The sequence below is a fragment of the Hypanus sabinus genome, chromosome 8 (assembly GCF_030144855.1).
Source record: "Hypanus sabinus isolate sHypSab1 chromosome 8, sHypSab1.hap1, whole genome shotgun sequence".
NCBI classification, from domain to species: domain Eukaryota; kingdom Metazoa; phylum Chordata; class Chondrichthyes; order Myliobatiformes; family Dasyatidae; genus Hypanus; species Hypanus sabinus.
Window position 1 is genome coordinate 107907145 of NC_082713.1, and position 24284 is coordinate 107931428.

The window sequence follows — 24284 nt, forward strand, 5'->3', positions numbered from 1 at the left end:
ACAATTGGGAATGGTGGCCTCATTAAAGCATCAGTAATTACCACATGGGTGGCAACTACCATCGGACTTAGGGATCATATGGAGGGGTGAAGCCCAGGGGATATTCAACCTGTGTACAATGCCAAGTCTTTCCTCATTGGTTAACTCGGCTTTTGCTTTGCCAGCTTTTCCGGGTCCAGTCTATGCGAGTGGGCATGGACTGGTGGGCCAGATGTGGAAATGTGGTGCTTGACCCCATGTTTTGTGACTGTAGTGGAAAACTTGGGTGCTTGGTGAGGTTTGGGAATTCGGCCAGCAGTCGAGTAAGAGTCATTGGGGGTACTTACTGAGGGAGCAGGGTAACGACCTAAAGTCCTTGACATCCAATTATGTGACAGTAATTCAATGTATAAAAGCATGCAGGCATGGTCAAGAGGTTCAGTTAACACACAAAATGCGATGTTTCAGGCCGAGACCTTGGCCCAAAACATTGACTATACTCTCTCCCATTGATGCTGCCTGGCCTGCTGAATTCCTCCAGCATTTTGTGTGTGTTGCTTGGATTTGCAGTATCTGCAGATTTTCACTTATTTGCAAGAGGTTCAGTTGTTTTTCAGAGCAAACATCAGAACAGGGAAGGAATATGATCTAAGTGTTATTGACCGTGGAATGATTGTTGGTGCCAGCAGGGTGGTTCGATTATCTCAGTGACTGCTGATCTCCTGGGATTTTCACACACAACCGTCTCGAGAGATTAAAGAGAATGGCACGAGAAACAAAGACATCCAGTTAATGCCTTGTTAATGAGAGAGGTCAGAGGAGAATGGCCAGACTGGTTCAAACAGACAGAAAAGCAAGGTGATTTCCAGTGTGCCAGTGGTGTGCAGAAGACAACCTCTGAATGCACAACACATCAGATCTTGAGGTGAATGGGCTACGGCAGCAGACCACGAACATGCACTCTGTAATTACAGTAAATCACTTTATTAGCTACAAGAATTATCTAATAAAGAGGCCACTAAATGTTAATGTTTAAAGAATCTGGCAGAACCACCGGTGCCCATCTATTTTAATTGACCTTTGTTAGTCTGAAGCAATGACCAGAAAATTCAGGATCCTTAAAGAATGATTTGAAGGTGTGCCAGTGTTACAGGGCTGAACAAAGAATGTGTCTTCCTGTGAGTGCTGTTTGGCTTCTCCCTGGAGCCAGCTCAGGTTTAAATGCAGATTTATGCTGTAAATTTATCTCTGTTACACATCATCAGTGAAGCTAATTTATCATGATTTCAGCATCCAGCCAACTGAATCTCCACTCTCCTGCACTCCCATTCAATCTGAGTTTCAATGCAGTGTCAAGCCACCAACAGGAATACTTCCAAACAATTAGGAGAATTCTTTCTTCTCACCGCTGCTTTGGGAAGGAGTTACAGGAGCTTTAGGTCCCGCATCGCCAGATTAAGGAATAGTCGTTACACTACAACCATCAAACTCTCAAACAAGTGTGGATAATTTCACTCACCTCAACTCAATCACCGAACACAACCTACAGACTCACTTTCAGCAGCACGACAACTCGTTCTCGGTATTATTTATTTATTTACTTGTATTTACGCAGTTTGGCTTTTTTTGCACATTAGTTTCTTGTCAGTCTTTGGATATAGTTTTTCATTTGTATTTCTTTGTTCTACTGTGAATGCCTGTAAGAAAATGAATCCCAGTGTAGTATATGGTGACATATATGTACTTTGATAATGAATTTACTTTGTACTTTGAAACTCTTATCCACGTGTACTTATTCAATTTCATTCAGACTTTCCACTGTAGGTGCTTTCCACTATTAACTGCCATGGGAGGTTTATAACTTGCTGGCATTCACCCATAGAAGTACATTTTACTCCATTTTGCTGCTGTGTACAAGATACTAGCATGGATAAAGGATTGGCTGATTGACAGGAAAGAGGGCCTTTTCTTGTTGGCTACTATTGACTAGCAGTATTGTGCAGGGGCCTGTGTTGGTACCGCTTCTTTTTACGTTATAGGTCAATGAATTGGATGACTGAATCGATGGCTTTGTGGAAAATACGAAGATTGCTGAAGGGGCAGGAAGTGTTGAGGAAGCAGGGAGGCTGTGGGACGTAGACAGATTAGGAGAATGGGCAAAGAAGTGGCCAGTGGAATAGAGTGTCGGGAACTGTATGGTCTTGCACTTTGGTAGAAGAAACTAAAGCATAGACTATTTTTTAAAGGGGCAAAAAAATTCTAAAGTCCGAAGTGCAAAGGTACTTGGGAGTCCTTGTGCACGATTCTCTAAAGGTTAACTTGCAGGTTGAGTCAATGGTGAGGAAGGCAAGTGCAATGTTAGCATACATTTCGAGAGGACTAGAATATAAAAGCAAGGATATAATGCTGAGGCTTTATAAGTCACTGGTGAGGCCTCACTTGAAGTTTTGTGAGCAGTTTTGGCCCCTTTATCTAAGAAAGGATGTGCTGACATTGGAGAGGGTTCAGAGGAGGTTCACAAAAATGATTCTTGGAATGAAAGGGTTATAATATGAGGCACATTTGTTGACTCTGGGTCTGTATTTGCTGGAATTTAGAAGATTGAGGGAGGATTTCATTTAAACCTATCAAATGTTGAAAGGCCTAGACAGAGTGGATGTGGAGAGGGTGTTTCCTATAGTGGGGAGAGTCTAGGACCAGAGGGCACAGCTTCAGAAAAGAGGGACATCCATTTAGTACAGAGATAAAGAGGAATTTCTTTAGCTTGAGGTTGGTAAGTCCATGGAATTCATTGCCACAGGCAGCTGTGGAGGCCAGGTTATTGGGTGTATTTAAGGCAGAGTTGATAGGTTCTTGATTATTCAGGGCTTGAAAGGTTATGGGGAGAAGGCAGGAGAATGGGGTTGAGAGGATTAATAAGTCAACCATGATTTAATGGCAGAACAGACTCAATAGGCAGAATGGCCTAATTATGGCAGGAGAATGGGATTGAGAGGGAAACGGATCAAGCATGATGACATGGTGGAGCAGACTCGATAGGTTGAATGGCCTAATTCTGCTCCTATCCCTAATGGCTTACACAGAAAAACTGGGAAGTTCCATTTAAATTTCTTCCACCTGATCAGTTGTGTCCAATGATAACAAAGAAGCTCCAAGCCAGTTATAGATAAAAATCATTTTACTTTAAAATGCTTTCACTTTGTACTTTGTTGTTTAAATTCTTCAAGGGAAAATCAGAATCAGCTTTATTATTGCTGCCATATGTCATGAAACGTGTTCTTTTGAAGCAGCAATACAGTGTAATACATAAAATATGCTATAAATTACAGTAAGAAATATACCGTTGCAAGAAAAAGTTTGAGAATCTTTTGCAGTTACCTGGTTTTCTGCAGTAATTACTTGTAATTAACTGCTTGGCCCTAACAATTGGCAGGATTCTTGGAGGTAGGTTCTGCATTAGGGTTTTAATAGAGAAAAAAAGATTAGCTTATTTGTCACTTGTACATCGAAACATGTATTGTTTACATCAACAACCAACACAGTCCGAGAATGTGCTGGGGGCAGTCCGTAAGTGTTGCCACACTTAGGGCACTAATGTAGAATGCCCACAACTTACTAACCCTAATCCATATGTTTTTGGAATGTGGGAGGAAACCAGGGCACCCAGAGGAAACCCGTGTGGTTGCAGAGAGAGCAATCAAATTGTTTACAGAATTGAACCCTGATCTGTGGTCACTGTCACTGTAAAGTGATTGTGCTAACTGCTACACCACCGAGCATGGAAAGACTAAATGAAATTGATGATAAAACCGAGTGGCAGATAAAGTTCACGGTATTTGGCATCCATTCATAAATTACTCAGGACATGCTCAGACAGTCTGGGCACTGCTCAGCTTGAATTTCTGTGCAGTTATCCCTCTACTGTCCATTATTCAGCTATTTGATACTGAGAAATACAATCCCTTCCATGTATTATAAATTAGCACTATGAATTGGGAAGTGTTTCAGTCAATAATAGGGTTTAGAACCTCGAGTTTCCCCTTTAAGGAGAACACTTGGGGTTGGGGAGTAGGGGTGTAGGAATAGTGTAATCAAGTGGAGTTTAACATAGAACAGTACAGCATAGCACAGTACAAGCCCTTTGGCCCACAATGTTGTGATGAGCTTTTAACCTACTCCAAGATTAATCTAACTCTTTCCTCCTACACAGCCCTCCATGTTTCTTTCATGCATGTGCATATCTAGGAGTTTCTTAAATGCCTCTTCCACCCTCCCCGGCAGTGTGATCCATGCACCTACCACTCTATTTCTAAAAAAAAAGTCTATCTCTGACATTCCCCCTTATACTTCCCTCCAATCACTTTAAAATTATGCACTCTCATAATAGCCATTTCTGACCTGAGTGAAAGTCTCTGGTTATCGACTCTATATCTTGTACACATCTATCAATTCACCTCTCATTCTCTACTCCAAAGAGAAAAGCCCTAGCCTGTACAGTCTGTCCCTATAAGACATGTTCTCCAATCCACGTAAACCTCCTCTGCACTCTCTCTAAAGCTTCCACGCTCTTCCTATAATGAGACAACCAGAGCTGAACACAATGCTCCAGGTGTGTATATCTGTCACAGACATAGTAGCCTGTCAGTGCCATATTGTGGAAGAGCATATCAAATACAGAATAGAGTACAGAAGTGTGAAGACACCACTTGCGGGCAAGGTATAAACTATAAAATATATAAAAAATGAAATAATTTCCTTGCACTGACAAAAGTTTGGGGAGGGTTTAATTATCCAGCCCTAATTCATGGGTGCTTGACATAAAGGGGAGAGTTAAATGGACATATTGAGGTCAAGTATATTAAAACATCGTATTGGTATTGAAAAAGGAGAAAATCAAATCCACAAGTTGTAGTAGTATCTCTTTAGTTCAGGTAGACCACTTAGATTTGAATTTACAATGTAATTAATGCTCCATTAGATGAGGAGATTATGTGCTTGGGTGGCATCCTCACTTGAGTTAGATTGAGGCATCATTGACTTTGTAAGTCCGCTAAACTGACATTCATTTGACTGTGATTAAATCCATTAAAGATCTTAGAATTTGAGTTAAGACATTTTCTACTTCAGCTTTCAGGAGATTCATAGATGTCAAGGGCAGTGAATATAAAATATGTTGTCTTACAGAACATTTTTTTCTTTCAAATCAAATAGGTGTCCAAGTTTCAAAGTTAATAAAAAAATACTGCTTTGTTTTGGAGATCTTGAAATTTTTCTGCAGCAAAGAGGAGGCCTGTGGATACCCTTAAACTAGTGGTCACACATTACAAGGCAGCCATTAATTCATCTGAAATTCTAGAGAACACACACAAAGTGTTGGAGGAACTCCCACCTCGTCTCACCTAACTCCTCCTCACATAGTCTCACCTATCACCTGCCCCTCACTTGGTATCACCTATCATCTGCTCCTCACTGCACCTATCACCTCCCCCCTCACCTGGTCTCACCTGTCGTTCACTGCTCTCATCTGTCAGCTGTATCTCACCTGGTCTCACCTTTCTACTTTTCGCTTTTATCACATCTGTTCATTTTTCCCTTGGGATCAATAAAGTATGTCTGTCTGTCTGTCTTGAGCCGTTTACCTTTTCCACCTATCACCTCCCAGCTTCTAACTTCGTTTCTTCCCCCCCCCCCCCACCCAACTGGCTTCACCTATCCCCTTCTAGCTTGTAACTCCGTCCCCTCCCCCACCTTCTTATTCTGACTTCTGTCCCCTTTCTTTCCAGTCCTGATCAACAGTCTCAGCCCAAAACGTTACTGTTTAGTCCTCTTCATAAATGCTGCCTGACTTGCTGAGTTTCTCCAACATTTTGTGTGTGTTCCTCAAGATTTCCAGCATCTGCAGAATCTCCTGCTTTTCTGAAATTCAAGAGAGGCTTATTATACAGTATTGTCAAACTTGCAACTACAGGAAACTGTTCAAATTGCAAAGCTTTTAAGGAAAAGCTAGCAACATATATCGGAATCGAAGGTTATACAGAAGGATTAACTGAATATCTAGGTCCAGAGGACCTGATGGCACAGCCTCAGAATACAAGGATGTCCCTTTGTAGCATAGAATTTCTTTAGCAAAGGGGAGGTGAATCTGTGGAATTCATTGCCGCAGATGGCTGAAGAAGCCAAGTCATTGGGTATATTTAAAGCTGAGGTGGATAGGGTCTTGATTAGTCAGGGCTTCAAAGGTTACAGAGGGAATAATAAATCAGCCATAACCTAATGAGTCAAATGGCCTAATTCTGCTCCTATGTTTATGGTCTCATGGAGGTATCAAGGAGACAGCTTGAGTGGAACATAAACACTGTAGGCTAGCTGAACTGTCAACTTGTTTCTGTACTGCCAAGTTTATGTAAGATCATTTCTGTATGTTGTGATATTTCATATTTTTGGGGGAGAACAGGTCAAAAGATCACTTCTATTGAAACATTCACTTCAGAATTGCAGAATCAGACCTCTCCCCTGAAGTTTGCAGCTGCCTTTACTTCCCTTCAGTGTACATGATTAATTTGCTGTAACCTTTTGGACTCCTGGGGGACTGAGTACATAAATCACACTGATGATATCCTGATCTGTACATCCCTCTGCAAATATAGCTTTTCAGTTATTCCAGCCAGCAACATCGATGCTCATTTATTTTGCTTAAGTCATGCTTTATGCACTTCAATTTCTAGTTAACGTGGAATGAATTTACTATCATATTTAAAGATACAGTACAGGGTAGGTCTTTCTGGCCCTTCATAGCACGCCACCCCGTCAACCCCTGACAACCCCAATTTAACCCTAACCTAATCACAGGATAATTTACATGACCAATAACTTACCAACCAGTATGTCTTTGGACTGTGGGAGGAAACCAGAGCACCCAGGGAAAATCCATGTGTACAGACTCTTTAAAGGGGACGCTGGGATTGAACTCTGAACTCTGACGCCTTGAGCTGTAATATCGTCATGCTTAACCACTACCATAGCATCCAATGTTTCTTTGCAATTCAAAATCTGACTAAAGAAAGACTCCTAATGCTCCGGAGGTCTGTACTTCTGTAGAAACAAAATAATTATAAACTTTAACTCTGTCAGTGAACATTAGAGATGCTCTGTACTATTTAAAAAATAGGGAGGCATGCTGGTCTCCTAGCTGACAGTCCTTTATCAAAACACTAAAGCAGCTTCTACCACTGCCAGGTTAAGGAGATGTCCTCCAGGACTGGCCCTCAACTCTTTACTACCGTCAAGGAGAAGGTACGTGAGCCTGAAGGCACACACACAAAGTTTTAGGAACAATTCTTCCCCTCTGCTGTCAGTTTTCTGAACGGTCAATTAAACCATAAACACTATCTCACTATTTTGCTCTCTTTTTTGCACTACATATTTTAAAATTTCTTATTGTCAGTTTTTATGTCTTGCACTGTACCGCTACCATAAAACAACAAACTTCACAACATATATAAGTGGCATATATTTAATGGCTCTTCATATTCTGCCTTGGTCATCTCCAACCTGATGACATGAATATCAGTTTCTCTAACATAGTAACCTCTGCCCCTTCTATTTTTCCCTTATCCCACTAGTCCCCATTACCTTGCCTCTTTCCCCTCCTGCCTTCTCAATCTGTCCAGTACACACACACTCCTCCTACCTGTTCCCCTCCCTTTATTCCATCGTCCACTGTCCTCTCTTATCAGATTCCATCTTCTTCAGCCCTTTCTTCCTGCCATCTATCACCTCCCAGTTTCTTGCTTCATTCCCACTCTCTGTCTCCCCCAAGCACCTTTCATCCCTCCTCCTAATCTTTATTCTTTTGTCAAGTTGATGCTAAACACAGATGAGGTGAATGGCATTTCCTTTTCCATCTTGGCAGTCTCCAACCTAACAAAGGGAATATTTCTATGCTTTATTATTGGACTTAAGACCAGGTATCTAGACCTGGATCCACCTAACACCCACCAGCTCTTGCTACACCCTTTTTATACTGGCTATATCTCCTCTTTGTTTCCAGTCCTGATGAAGGGTCTTGACCTGAAAACATCAACTGTCCACTTTCCACCATAGATGCTCCCTGACCCACTGAGTTCCTCCAGCTTTTTTGTGTGCTGTTTGGTCTTGCATCCAATACTAGAGCATAGAGTATTAGGCCATAGGAACAGGCCCTTCAGCTCACAGTGTTATATGAGACAGATTAAGGAAGTGATTCCTCTTCCTTTCTGCTGGCAGATGGTCCATATCCCTCCAACCACCATCCCTGGTATTCCAGACGTCCTCTACTGTCTATGTAAAAGAAAAACAAAACTTGTCCCACTCATTTCCTTTGAATATTCACTCTCCACCACCACTTTAAATGCATATCCTCTAGTATCAGACATTTCAACCCTTGGATAAAGATGCCGTCTGGGTATCTATGCCTTTCATAATTTTATAAACTTCTCACAGATATCTCAGCCATCACTGCTTAAGAGAAAGTGTCTTGATGAAGGGTCCCAGCCCAAAATGACGATTGCTTATTCACCTCCATAGATACTGCCTGACCTGCTGAGTGTCCTCATTTAGTGTGTGTTGCAACCTCAGTTTGTCCAATATCTCCTTTATAGCACATGCTCTCTAATCTAGACAGCATCCTGGTAAATCTCTTCTGACCTCTCTCCATAGTCTCTACATCCTTCCTATAATGGAGCGACCAGAATTAACTGCAATACTCCAGATGTGGCATGACCAGAGTTCTATGAAGCTGCAATAATTTGGGGAACCTTGTGCATATTGTAGTGTTGCCAGTATAACAACTATTTCCAAGGTTTAGTAAAAAAAACTTTATTAGCAAGTACAATCTTTTTATTCTTCAAAAATATATTTAAAAGGTTGACTTTCCAAGTTAGGCCCATCAGTGAATGGTACGAGGGGTGATTGATAAGTTTGTGACCTAAGGTAGAAGGAGATGAGTTATTAACTTCAAACTTTCTGCATAATCACTCAAAGAGTTGAACTGCTTGAGCATGTAACGAGAGCTGTATAACTCATCTTCTATCTTGGGCCATTAACTTATCAATTACCCATGCTGTGGACACTTTCTGGAGGTCCAAGATCTGTATGCTCCACAACCTGTGGACTAAGTATGTAAATGCAGGACAGACGGACATACTTTATTGATCCCGAGGGAAATTGGGAGGGGACTATGTTGAAAAACAAATGTGCTAGGTTTTCTAAAATTGACTCCTTCTACGGTAGGCCACGAACGTATCAATCACCTCTTGTATTTAGGAGAATATTTTCATACCTATAATGAGTGCAGGAATGGCAATTGGTTCTTTACATAAAAGGACAGTGACTCATTTATTTCATCTTTTAGCTGATTTATTTAGCTTATCATCCTCAAATTCAGATTAGATTAATTTATTGTCATTTATACCAGGGTCAATGAAATTCCTTGCTCACTTGAAGGTCACAGAGTTAACAGTAAACACTGTAATAAAAACAACAGAACTAAGGCCACCTTATCTCAGTAAATGATGGCAAGTATGCCCTCAAAAATGCTAATTAAGTATTTGAATAGTCTTTTCCAATTACTTACCTAGCCAAAGTTTCATAGAAGAAATTGAAATTGTTCAAAGTACACTTATTACCAAAGTATGTACATAACCTTGAGATTCATCTTCTTCCAGACAACAAAATAATAGAACTCATTTAAAAACACCACACAACAAAGACCATCAAATACACAATGTGCGAAAAAAGAGAGCAATGTGTTGAAACAATAAAATGTAAACAAATAACACTCAGAGCATTAACCGCAAAGTCCCTACTGGCAGCTTGCTCCACAGTCTTACAATCCGCTGAGTTAAAAAGTTTCCCCTCAGATTCCCCTTAAATATTTCACCTTTAACCTTTAGCCTATGGCCTCTAGTTCTTATTTCAACCAACCTCTGTGGAAAAAGCTTGCTTTTATTAACCATATCTGTGCCATCATGATTTTATATATCCTTATCAAATCTCTCGTCGTTCTCCTATGCTCCAGGGAATAAAGTCCTAACCTATTTAATCTTTCCCTTTAGCTCAGGTTCTCAAGTCCCAGTAAGTTGTTTCTGTACTCTCTCAATCTTATTGATATATTTTCTGTAGCCAGGTGACCAGAACTACACACAATACTCCAAATTTGCCTCACCGATGTCTTATACAACATCAGCATAACATCCTAATTCCTGTACTCAATACTCTGAGTTATGAAGGCCAAATTGTTTTCTTTATGCTCCTATCTACCTGTGATGCTACTTTCAAGGAACATGAGCCATATATTCCAGTCAAAGCTTCTGGGACGTTACAGATATTGTTTCCACTTCTACATAGTCAACCTATGGCACTTCTACATAGCTCAGTCAAGAATACATTTTTAAAACTACTCTCTCTTATTTGGTAACCCTCAAAACTGCAGAGAATTATGATATTGGCAAACAGTTACAAGCTCTCTCTTGGAGATTTAAAAAATTACTTCCCAGATGACATTCATTTTGAGATTGTTCACCAAAAAATACATTTCAAGTTCCAAGTTTAATTGTCATTCAACCATACATGAATGCAGCTAAACAAAAACTTTAGTCCAGGGCCAGGATGCAAAACACAGTACCAACAGTCATACCCAGCACAAGGCACATATAAGACAGGAGTAAGATACAGTCACACTAAAAAATATATTGTCCAAGTCCTTGAATCCACAAATATTGTAGCAGCCTGTAGTCGAACACAACACATTTTGTCTTCTGTCGAGCAGGGGCAAGCACTGGAGAGCAGCACCAACTCCAGCACGTACGCCACGCCACACTGCCAACAGCATTCTGTTTGGAGTGCATCGACTCCTCCTCTCTCCTGGGTGGCTGCAAAAAGGCAACTCCGTAGCTTGAGGCCTAGTCCTCGTGATGATCAAGGCAATGCAGTTTCCCCACTGTCCGCCACTAAACCAATGTATCAGACTTGCAGCCTTCCACACTAACCATGTCCAACAGTGCCTTGTGATCACAAGAAAAGCGACAAAGACAACCACTCGCTGTTAGACTTCTCACCTCCTTCATGCAGCCACGCTGAGGCAGACAGCAGCATGACCCGCACTAAGTTCAGCTCCTTCAATTTCTCTACCAACGAGCAACTCGCTGATGGGGTAGACCTGTAGAGGGTTTAAGGTTTTAAAAGTCTTAAAGGTAAAAAATACTTTGCAGTCCTTGTAAATGATTTTGAAATTAAAGACATCTTCAAAAAATAAGTGAAAGTCAAAAATAAATTTATTATCAAAGTACGTATATGTTACCATATACAACCTTGAGATTCATTTTCTTGTGAAGGAGGAGTTTAGTTTCTCATTACCTTTATTTGTCTTCCATGTGATTATCTCCATAGACTCTGGCAGCATGTAACACGGGCGATACACAACAAAGACCAGCATGAGGCCACCAGGGAGAAGTTCGTACTGGAAGAAGCTCAGCGCCAAGCTGCCAAACAGCGGAAAGCCAAGGAGGAAGAGTGGATCCCCCGCTTGTTTGAACATGATCAGGTCACAGGGGAGTGGCAGTACAAATATGCAGAGTAAGCCTTCACAGAGTTTCTGCTGTCCTTATGCAGTGCATTGCTGGTTAAAGAATGGTATGGATTTCTGTTCTGCAATAAAACTGTTCCCCAAAACGTCTTTCCTAAACCACATCATATTCCCTCTGGGTTGCGTTCCAACCTGATGACATAAACATCAATTCCTGCAGCTTCCCTAATTTTTCCCTTCCCCCTCTCTCCTTTTCCATTGCCCCTTCTGGCTCCCCTCTTTCCCCCCTCTCCTTTTCCTTTCCCCATTCTGACTCCCCTCTTTCCCCCTCTCTCCTTTTCCATTCCCCATTCTGGCTGCCCTCTTTCCCCTTCTCTCCTTTTCCATTGCCCATTCTGGTTCCCCTCTTTCTCCTCCTCTTCTCCTCCCCTGCCTAGCACCTTCACTCCATTCACAACAGGGAGAATTTCCCTGTAGCCACAATTTTAATTTCACTCCCCATTCCCATTCAGACTTAGCTGCCCATGGCCTCCTTTACTGCCACAGCAAGGCCATTCTCAGGTTGGAGGAGCAACATTTTATACTCTGTCTGAGTAGCCTCCAACATGAAGGCATGAACGTGGAGTTCTCTAACTCCTGGTAATCCTTCCCTTTCACCCTTACTTCTTCCATTCCCCACTCTGCCTCCCCATTTACCTCTTCTCTTCACCTACCTATCACTTCCCTTGGTGCCTCTCCTCCTTCCCTTTCGTCCCATGGTCCACTTTCATCTTTTATCACTTTTCTTCATCTTCAGCCCTTTACCTTTTTCAGCTATCATCTCCCAGCTTCTCACTTCATTCCACCTTCCCCCACTCACCTGGCTTTACTTATCACCTTCTGACGTCCTCCTTCTCCTCCCCCTCTCCCCCAACCTCTTATTTGGGGTTCTTCCCCCTTCCTTCCCAGTCCTGATGATGGGGCTCAGCCCAAAACAATGACTGTTTATTTCCCTCTATAGGTGATGCTTGAGCTGCTGAGTTCCTCCACCAGGTACAGCAGGCGGTGAAAAAGGCAAATGGTATATTGGCATTCATAGCAAAAGGATTTGATTACAGGAGCAGGGAGGTTCTACTGCCGTTGTACGAAGATTTTGAGAGAAAGCTGGCAGGAAACATAAAAACTGACTGTAAAAGCTTTTATAGATACGTGAAAAGAAAAATATTGGTCAAGACAAATGTAGGTCCCTTACAGTCAGAAACAAGTGAATTGATCATAGGGAACAAGGATATGGCAGACCAATTGAATAACTACTTTGGTTCTGTCTTCACTAAGGAGGACATCAATAATCTTCTGGAAATAGTAGGGGACCGAGGGTCTAGTGAGATGGAGGAACTAAAGGAAATACATGTTAGTAGGGAAGTGGTGTTAGGTAAATTGAAGGGATTAAAGGTAGATAAATCCCCAGGGCCAGATGGTCTGCATCCCAGAGTGCTTAAGGAAGTAGCCCAAGAAATAGTGGATGCATTAGTGATAATTTTTCAAAACTCCTTAGATTCTGGATTAGTTCCTGAGGATTGGAAGGTGGCTAATGTAACCCCACTTTTTAAAAATGGAGGGAGAGAGAAACCGGGGAATTATAGACTGGTTAGTCTGATATCGGTGGTGGTGAAAATGCTAGAGTCAGTTCTCAAAGATGTGATAACAGCACATTTGGAAAGAGGTGAAATCATCGGACAAAGTCAGCATGGATTTGTGAAAGGAAAATCATGTCTGATGAATGTTATAGAGTTTTTTGACTAGTAGAGTAGATAGGGGAGAGCCAGTGGATGTGGTATATTTAGATTTTCCAAAAGGCTTTTGACAAGGTCCCACACAGGAGATTAGTGTGCAAACTTAAAGCGCACAGTATTGGGGGTATGGTATTGATGTGGATAGAGAATTGGTTGGCAGACAGGAAGCAAAGAGTGGGAGTAAACGGGACCTTTTCAGAATGGCAGGGAGTGACTAGTGGGGTACCGCAAGGCTCAGTGCTGGGACCCCAGTTGTTTACAATATATATTAATGATTTAGACGAGGGAATTAAATGCAGCATCTCCAAGTTTGCGGATGACACGAAGCTGGGCGGCGGTGTTAGCTGTGAGGAGGATGCTAAGAGGATGCAGGGTGACTTGGATAGGTTAGGTGAGTGGGCAAATTCATGGCAGGTGCAATTTAATGTGGATAAATGTGAGGTTATCCACGTTGGTTGCAAGAACAGGAAAACAGATTATTATCTGAATGGTGGCCGATTAGGAAAAGGGGAGGTGCAACGAGACCTGGGTGTCATTGTACACCAGTCATTGAAGGTGGGCATGTAGGTACAGCAGGCGGTGAAAAAGACAAATGGTATATTGGCATTCATAGCAAAAGGATTTGATTACAGGAGCAGGGAGGTTCTACTGCAGTTGTACAAGGCCTTGGTGAGACTGCACCTAGAGTATTGAGTGCAATTTTGGTCCCCTAATCTGAGAAAAGACATTCTTGCCATAGAGGGAGTACAGAGAAGGTTCACCAGATTGATTCCTGGGATGGCAGGACTTTCATATGAAGAAAGACTGGATTGACTAGGCTTATACTCACTGGAATTTAGAAGATTGAGGGGGGATCTTATTGAAACGTATAAAATTCTAAAGGGATTGGACAGGCTATATGCAGGAAGATTGTTTCCAATGTTGGGTAAGTCCAGTACTAGGAGTCACAGTTTAAGGATAAAGGAGAAGCCTTTTAGGACCGAGATAAGGAAAAACTTCTTCACACAGAGAGTGATGAATCTGTGGAATTCTCTGCCAGAGGAAACAGTTGAGGCCGGTTCATTGGCTATATTTAAGAGGAAGTTAGATATGGCCCTTGTGGCTAAAGGGATCAGGGGGGTATGGAGAGAAAGCAGGTACAGGGTTCTGAGTTGGATGATCAGCCGTGATCATACTGAATGGCGGTGCAGGCTCAAAGGGCCGAATGGCCTACTCCTGCACCTATTTTCTATGTTTTGTGTGTGTTTCTCTGGATTCCCAGCATCTGCACAATCTCTTATATTTGCCATATGCAGAGAAATGTTTACAAGAGTTTCCAGGGCTAAATTCAATTTTAATATCTACAGGATAAAAGTTAATTGCAAATCATTTAATTTTTCTCTATCTTGTTGTGGTGGTAGAGGCAGATACATTAGGGTATTTAAGATACTCAGGTACAGTACATGGATGGAAGGAAATTGGAGGCTTAGGGGGTCTGTAGGAGTGAAGCTCAAAACAAGTGTACAGTTGGCCCTTCTTATCCATGGGTTCCACATGCGCAGATTCAACCAACCGCGGATCAGGAAAACCTGGAAGTTCTCCCTCCAGCATTTGTTGTTTGAGCATGTACAGACTTTTTTTTCTTGTCATTATTCCCTAAACAATACAGTATAACAACTATTTACATAGCCTTTACATTGTATTAGGTATTATAAGTAATCTAGAGATGATTTAAAGTATATCGGAGGATATGCATAGGTTACCATTGATCGGGAACCGAAAAAAAAATGTAAGTTCTCTAACTCAGAACAGGTACAGCCTGTATTATTTAGCATCAGTTAGTCAAACGTTTGTCTTAGTATATAGTATATATTTTACCTTTCTATGCATAGAAAACACTTGAGAAACATATGTATTTCAATAATTAAACTACTGCTATTACTATTACTATTACTGCTATTACTATTAGTAATAGTTGTAGCTTTCATCGGGGCAAGGCCTTCACATGCTTCATTTTTCTCACTTTATCCTTTAAAATTCTTCCGATCGTTGACCGACGTAGCCTAATGCTTTTCCAGTGACTTATGGCATTCCACCTCTTTCCAATCACTTTATTATTTCCACTTTATTTTCAATCGTGATTGTTCTCCGGAACAGAAACACTGTGGGCAGCAGGTCCCAAGCTCCGCCGGGTCCTGAAGTCCACCGACTTAAGCATCGGTGGATAAGGAGGGCTGACTGTATTATCAAAATACATATGTATATTGTACTCTATACAGTGTACTGTAGTTAATTGGAAAACATTGGGACCAATAAGTTTTAGCCCAATTAGCCAAAGTCTTGTGGAAATGGTAAAAGGTATTAAAAAGGCAAATTATTGTTTAACATTTGAATGTATTTGAATGAAATACAGAACAAATTAGAACATTACCAATACTTCTACAGTACTAGAAAAATGTGTATTACTTTCTAGTAGTTATTGACTGAGGAATTCGTCTGCTCTGTACTTTTGATTGACTGTAAATGAACAAAATCAGCACAGACACCTGGTACAGATAATGACTGCCTTTATACAATGCTGTCAATGATTACGTCCACCAAATCTTCATTTTCATTGTAACATTCAAGATGATTGCCGATACCTTCATAGGTCCAAACTTGTTGAAGTAGTGAAATCGTTTCATTTTCAGGCCCAGCCATTTCTAGCATCTCCAAGCCTAAATGCTTGAAACCGTAGTGAACAAAACAGTCCTGAATTGTCTTCCTGCTTATTTCTCATTAGCTATCAGTGACAAAAATCACTGCTTTTTGAACACAACTGACACTAATTAGAAACTGTTCGGCAACAGTCCCCTGCCCCAAATAAGTGGCATAGTGTCCCAAATAAACGAAAGGAATCCCAGCTATTTTCTCAAGTTAGTTTTTTTTTCTTTAAGAGCTGTCCCAAATAATTGACTGCCCCAATTAACCAATGGCCCAATTAGTTAGGATCCTTTATACTTCCCCAAGATCGATTTTCTTGCAGGTGTTTACAGGAAGGTAAAGTAATACAACAGAATTCATGAAAAATTGTATATAAACAAAAACTGACAAACAATCTATGTACAAAAGAAGACAAACTGCAAATAAAAATAATACTGAAACGTTGGGTAGCGGGATGGAGACGCATCCCTATCAAAGGAGGGGTAGGGTGTTCCTTTCCTCCATTAGCCTACAGGTCACCCTTGTACAAGGTGTAGCACTTGCTTAGCCCCCTGATCAGGGTCACATGAAGCCATGAGAGCAAGTGGTGAATGGTCAAATAAGTAGCTGGTGTATATCACAAGTTTTGTAAAGACCCTGTCCAGAAGAGGCAAAGGGAAACCATTTCTGTAGAAAAATTTGCCAAGAACAATCATGGTCATGGAAAGACCATGATCACCAACATCATACAACATGGCACATAATGAATGAATTGAGAATGTGAGTTGAAAAGAGTCCTTAAACGTGAGTCTGTATGTCAAAGAATTAGGTCAAACAAGTGGTGAATGAAGTTACCGATGCCGTAGAGAGGTGCAGGTTTAAATGTCATCACAACGTTGTGGCATGAAGGGCCCATATTGTGCTGTACTGTTCAATGTTCTGTTTCCCTTTGCTACTTGTTAGCATTTTGTCCTTGGTAATGGGGTATGGTACGGTGTAGGAAAGCTGATTATTGACTACAGGAGGAAGAAGTATTTTGGTCCATGAGCCAGTCCTCATTCCTTGGAGTTAGGAGTTCAAAGTAAACTTACTATCAAAGTACATTTATGTCACTATATACAACTCTCAGATTCATTTTCTTGCAGCATACTCAATAAATTAATTAAATAATAACCATAACAGAATCAATGAAAGACCACACACCAACTTGAGCATTCAACCACCGTGCAAAAGGCAACAAACTGTGCAAGTACAAAAAGAAAGAAATAATCATAATGATAAATAAATAAACAATAAGTATCAAAAGCATGAGATGGTGAATCTCCTTGAAAGTGAATCCATAGGTTCTGGAAACATTTCAATGATGGAGCAAGTGAAGTTAACTCCTTTGGTTCAAGATCCTGATGGTTGAGGGATAGTAAGCATTCCTGAAGCATTCCAGTGAGAGTCTTGAGGCTCCTGTACCATCACCTTGATGGAATTAGTAAGAAGAGAGCATGACCTGGGTGGTGGGGATCTCTGATGATGGATGCTGCTTTCCTATTATTGTGTTTTGTGTAGATGTGCTCAGTGGTTGGGAGAGCTTTACCCATGATGGAATGGACCATATCCATGACTCTTTGTAGGATTTTGCATTCAAGGGCATTGTGTTTCCATACCAGGCTATGATGCAGACAGAAATTTGTCAAAGTTGTAGATGTCCTGACAAATCTTTGTAAACTCCTAAGGAAGCAGGGGTGCTGCTGTGTTTTTTTCATATTTGCATTTGCATGTTGGGCCCAGGACAGGTCCTTTGAATTAATAGTGTTGAAGAATTTAAAGTTGCTAATCCTCTCCACCTCTGATCCTCCAATGAGGGTGGGTCTTCTTTTCCTGATATCAGTAATCAGCTCCTTGGTCTTGCTGACAATGAGTAAGAGGTTGTTGTTATGGCACCATCTCAATCTCCCTTTTATATGCTAGTTAGTCACCACCTTTGACTCAGCGTGCAACAGTGATGTCATCAGCAAACTTGAATGTAGCATTGGAGTTGTGCTTAGCCACGCAGAGGATTTGCCTGGGACCAGCTCATATGTGTCATTACAAGGAAGGCATTTGTGTAGATTCAGAATGTCATCTAAAACTTGGACAAACCTTAATAGATGCCGTGGAGAGTATCCCTGACTGGTTGTATCGTGGCCTGGTATGGAAACACCAATGCCCAGGAACAGAAATGCCTAATAAAAAGTGGTGGATACAGCCCAGTCCATCGCAGGAAAAGCACTCCCCACCATTGAGCACATCTACAAGGAGAGCTGTCACAGGAAAGCAGTATCCACCATCAAGGATCCCCATCACCCCCATCCTGGCCATGCTCTCTTCTCACTGCTGCTAACAAGAAGGTGGTACAGGAGCCTCAGGCCCCACACCACTAGGTTCAGAAACAGTTATTACCCCTCAACCATCAGGCTCCTGAACCAGAGTGGATAGCTTCATTCACCTCAACTATAACCTATGGACTTACTTTCAAGGACTCTACAACTCATATCCTTGATCTCATTTATTTATTTATTTATTTATTGGCTGGTTGGTATAATTATTTTTTTATATTTGCACAGATTGTCTTCTTTTGCACATTGGGTGTTTGTCAGTATTTGTGTGAAGTTTTTAATTTATTCTCTTATATTATCTGAATGCCTGCAAGACAATGAATCTCAAGGTAGTATATGGTAACACAATATACATACTTTGATCATCAATTTATTGAGAACTTTAGGAGAGGGTGGCAGTTTGTTCAAGCAGGTGTATATCAACCTGTTGAAACATGGTCATGAGTTCACAGCCCATATTACAGCCTCCTGGCAGCTTCAGGCAGATGGCTTTGTGAAGATCTATGGGTCCTACAATATTGGAAGAGAAGAGAATTCTTCACAAATATTCCTTGCTTCTTCTCTGAGGCAGAGGGCACAGCCTCAGAATACAAGGGTATCCCTTTAGAACAAAGATGAAGATGAATTTCTTCAGCCAGAGAGAGGTGAATCTGTGGAATTTATTGCCACAGATGCCATGGAGACCGAGTCATTGAGTATATTTCAATCAGAGATTGATAGGTTCTTGCCAACTAGTGGAATGGTGCTACAGCAACAACCTGGATCGCAACATCAGTACGACAAAAGAGCTGATTGTGGACATCAGGAAGGGTAAGACGAAGGAATACATACCAATCCTCATAGAGGGATCAGAAGTGGAGAGGGTGAGCAGCTTCAAGTTCCTGTGTGTCAAGATCTCTGAGCATCTAACCTGGTCCCAACGTATCATTGTAGTCATAAAGAAGGAAAAACAGCAGCTATACTTTATCAGGAGTTTGAAGAGATTTGGCATGTCAACAAATACACTCAAAAGATATAGTTGTACCGTAGAGATCATTCTGACAGACTACATCACTGTCTGGTATGGAGGAGCTACTGCACAGGACAGAAAGAAGCTGCAGAGGGTTGTAAATCTAGTCAGCTCCATCTTGGACACTAGCCTACAAAGTACCCAAGGACTTCTTTAGGGAGCGGTGTCTCAGAAAGGCAGCGTCCATTCTTAAAGACCTCCAGCACCCAGGGCATGCACTTTTCTCACTGTTACTACCAGATAGGAAATACAGAAACCTGAAGGCACACACTCAGCGATTCAGGAACAGCTTCTTCCCCTCTGCCATCCGATTCCTAAATGGACATTGAAGCTTTGGCCACTACCTCACTTTTTTAATATACAGTATTTCTGTTTTCGCACATTTTAAAATAACCTATTCAATATACGTAATTGATTTACTTGTTATTTATTATTATGTTTTATTTTATTTATTATTATTATTATTTTTTCTCTCTCTGCTAGATGATGTATTGCATTGAACTGCTGCTGCTAAGTGAACAAATTTCACGTCATATGCCGGTGATAATAAACTTGATTCTGATTCTGATTAGTCAGGGCATCAAAGCTTATTGGGAGAAGACAGGAGAATGGGGTTGAAAGAGATAATAAATCAGTCCTGATGGAATTGCAGAGCGGACTCAATGGGTCGAATAGCCTGATTTTGCTCCTATGTCTTAATGGTCTAATGGACTTGCTCTTGAACATATAAAGTCATGCACCTCATTGACATTTGCTGGTGTGAAATAACAGTGCAATAACACCATACATAAAATTTTTGGATGTTTCTGGATGTGGTAAAGTGTTATCTACAAGTTTGTACATGCAAACCTCTGTCACTGTCTTTTATTAAATTCTGTTCCTTCTCTCATCTGGGTTTCTATGTTGTAAGTGTGGTTAATATCACAATACTGCCACAACTGTGATTTCATAGCACCTAAGCACTGTGAATTAAGTTACAGAAAGTATTTTTCCTGAAGCTAATTATGTAGTGTATTTTATTGCATGCAGCACCAGGCCGTGGGATCCACTGAATGACCTCATCCAGTATGAAAAAGGTGGTGTCATTCAGTCAAAAGTGTGGCACCGCACTCCAATGGTACGTTCTGCCAGTATAATTAGTCTCAGTAACCAAGGGGGAAGGAAAGAAAGTTACAAGCGGCAGGTAGGTTTTAAGATTGCATAATATTAAATTTACTGTTTCTGGCACCCATCACCATCTCAGGCAGCCATTCTATCCTCCTTCCATTCTTGTCACCCTCTTCCACAGTGGAGTTTTTGCTCTATGATGCTATTCGTTTATGAGACACAGTGCCCCAAAGAGCTGAACCTCAACCATGCTTGCTTTTTAGGAATAAATAAGTCATATGGGCTTTTACTTCTTCAAAGTTTAAAGTAAATTTATTACCTAAGTACGTATAGGTCACCACGTAGAATTGTGGAGATTCACAGACATTCACAGTAGATCAAAGAAATACAGTAGAATCAATGAAAAGCCACACACAAAGATAGACAAGAAACAAGTGTACAAAAGAAGACAAGCTGTTCAAAGATAAAAAATAATAATAGTGAGCTATAGCATGATACACCTTCTATACATGGACAGTTTGAAATTATACACTCCTTCATCAGTTAAGCTAACACAATTAACTCAAATAGTAGAACTATTTTCAAAATGTATAAACATGACCTTAGGACTGGATAAATGCAGAACATTAAACATATAGAAAGGCGCAATAGAGCCAATAGAATACAAAACAGCAGCAGGATGGATGGACAAATACCTAGAATATACAAGTACCTAGAATATCAACAAGGAAAGAAAATAGATCATAGCTTGATAAAGGAAAGACTTTTGCCGAATTTACTTCAAGGCTTAAAAAAATTTGCCCAACTGAGCTCGACAGTAAACGTATAACAAAGGCAATAAACACTTTTGCTATGCCGATATTTAATGTATTCTTTTGGCATAATGGTCTGAAACCATTCTGAAAAATTTACAAAAAAAAGAATTGAAATGACAAATTTCAGAAAACATGTACATTTGAATGTGCTTAGATTAGCACTACCTAGGACAGAAGGAGGAAGAGGAATAACAAATATTAAAAATCTACAAAACAGTCCGATAAAACTACTACGGATGTACTTTCATCAATGAAAACATGATCAGCACTCCATGTGAGCATATGCAATTTTGATAAGAAGTGTACACCACAAAACTTAAATGAGAACGCAACCCAGAAAAATTAAGACACGTTGAAGAAAAATTTAACCAATGGAAGAGCATGACCCTCCATGGAAGACATCCCCATGATCTGAGCAGACTGAATGTCGATAAGGAAGCGTTGAATGCCTGGCTCAGAGTCAGAGACCTCTTCCCAGAAACAGAGGAGTTCCTTTCGGCAATACAGGACCAGGTGGTTAACACAAAAAAATATCAAAAATAATAATAAAAGACCAACAAATTCAAGTCAATAAATGTAAAAAATGCCTTGAAAAACCAGAAACAATCCAACACATTGTAGGATCCTGTAGCAATTTAACTCAATCTGATGACTTACACAGGCACAATCAAGTGGCAAACATCACTCACCAAAATCTTGCCTTTAAAATACAAACTCATAACAGAAATCATACCTTATCAGAAATACAAGCCTGATCCAGTTTTAGAGTCAGAATACCCCAAATTATATTATGACCAATCAGTTATTACAGAGAGGACTATCCATAATAACTGTCTGGATATAATAATATAGGATAAACAAACAAGAACAACTTACTCAATAGATATCGCCATTCCAAACACACACAACTTACAGAAATCAGTAAGTGAAAAACACCAGAAATATGCTGAATTAAAAGAGGAAATTGAAAGACTTTGGAACATGAACAAGGTATACAGTAGATAGTAGTAACTTCAATTGGTATCATCCCAAAGGCACTACACAATAGGGCTACACAGTATATCTATGTAAATCTTAAGAAAGCCACAATACTTAACACCAGTAGAATTGTCTGAAAATTCCTAACAATTGTCAAGTGAGTGTGCTTGGCAATGCCCGTGTCTCAGGTTTTACCGGCTTGACCTAGGGGGAAAATAATAATAATAATAATAATAATAATTAATAAATACATAAATAAATAAATAATATTGAGAACAAGAGTTGTAGAGTCTTTAAAATTTAATCAATAGGTTACATTCATTGTTGAGGTGAGTGAAGTTATCCTGCACTTTATCCACTCCCACTGTGGTTAACAACAATGTTGATACTTTCCCTTCCCCTTCAGATTCGGATTCATTATTAATGATCACACGTACATCAAAACACACAGTAGACAACTGACACACCTAAGAGTTTGTTGGGGCATCCTGCAAGTGTTGCCGCACATTACGGTGCCAACAGAGCATGCCCATAGTTGTCATCACAACACACAGCATAGAACAACACAGCAACAACAACAGCAAAACAAGCCCCTTTCCCACTCTCTCTCACACATCTTCAACCCGGACAGCCATTGAGGTATGCAGGACATTTATATAATCTCAGTCCTTCTCTTCATCTCCCCATCTCCTTCCTCCCTTTCATTTCTCCTAGTCCTGCCAGCATTACTCCACACAAAGGCATTGGAATTGTTAGCAGCCACTGTTATTTTCCTCTCGATGGGATGGTATGACCCATAACGAGTAGTGATTGTACAGAACTGTGGGTACAAATCTACATACTGCACTGAAACACAGAGCGCTGATGTATCAACATACTGTGATAACATTTTACTTCTTTAATATTCTTTAATGTGACTAGTAATTCCTGATTGTGGCATGTCATAAGGTTAGGTAGTTTTTTAAAACCTCATTCACTCTCAGGGTATATACATCACTTGTGAAATTAGACTTTATTGATGGCCTTGAGAATGTGGTCATTAATTTACTTAAACTGCAGCAGCCTCTGTGCGATCAAAGTAGTCCCACTGAACTGTTCAGTTGGTAATTACTAGATTTTGGCCTTTCCGTGATGAAATATTGGCTCATGTACGCCCAAGCCAAGATCTTGTCCTTACTGGAGGTGGTAATGTTTCCATGTAGTTGCTACCCTTGGTTTTCCAGATTTTTCAAAGTATTGAACTCATTCTCATATTACAAAGTATTGAATTCTATTGAATATTGAAAGGCCTAGATAGAGTGGATGTCAAGAGGATGTTTCCTTCAATGGCGGAGTCTTGGATGAGAGAGTACAGCCTCAGAATGCAAGGATGTCCCTTTAGAACAGAGATGAGGAGGAATTTCTTTAGCCAGAGAGTGGTGTATCTATGGAATTCATTGCCACAGACGGCTGTGGAGACCAAGTCTTTGAGTATACTTAAACTGGAGTTTGATAGGTTCTTGACTAATAAGGGTGTTAAAGATTACAGAAAAAGACAGGAGAATAGGGTTGAGAGGGATAATAAATCAGCCATGATGGAATGGCAGAGCAGACTCAGTGGGCTGAATGGCCTAATTCTGTTCCTCTGTCTTTTAGAGAATAGAGTTGAGATCTGGCCTGTAGCCAATTTGGATTCTTACCTAAATTGGAATATTTTTAAAAAATCTATTGACAAAGCATGGAGCGACATTTATTCAATCTTTAAATTTGTTACTGAACTGTTAATCAGGAGTTGGACAAAAATTGTTTCTAGAGCAAATGTTCATTGTTAACAAGACACAAGATAGTGAGTGTATCTTGGTAAGTGTCTTCATCAGCTTTGTCAGTTTTGATTAAAATCCTGTGGTATTCTATTTGATGTCAGCTTATTGGGTTATATGTGGTAGTTTAACGTCCTGTTCAAGGAAATCATTTATTGTACAAATAGACCACCATCTATGTTGAATGATTCTATTACTGTTAGTAATTCAGTTTACAGCAATGAAACTCTGC

General features: G+C 40.4%; 1 protein-coding gene across 3 annotated transcripts in view; it reads left to right on the plus strand.

The window, feature by feature from the left end:
* osbpl8 (oxysterol binding protein-like 8) overlaps window positions 1-24284 on the plus strand; it is a 227818-nt gene that overhangs the window by 196977 nt on the left and 6557 nt on the right. For 2 of the 3 annotated variants that reach the window (XM_059977553.1, XM_059977556.1), the window contains 2 exons: window positions 11407-11592; window positions 20383-20536. In XM_059977553.1, coding sequence (XP_059833536.1) covers window positions 11407-11592; window positions 20383-20536 — 340 coding nt within the window. The remainder of the gene's footprint in view (window positions 1-11406; window positions 11593-20382; window positions 20537-24284) is intronic. The other variant, XM_059977554.1, reaches the window with a different exon arrangement.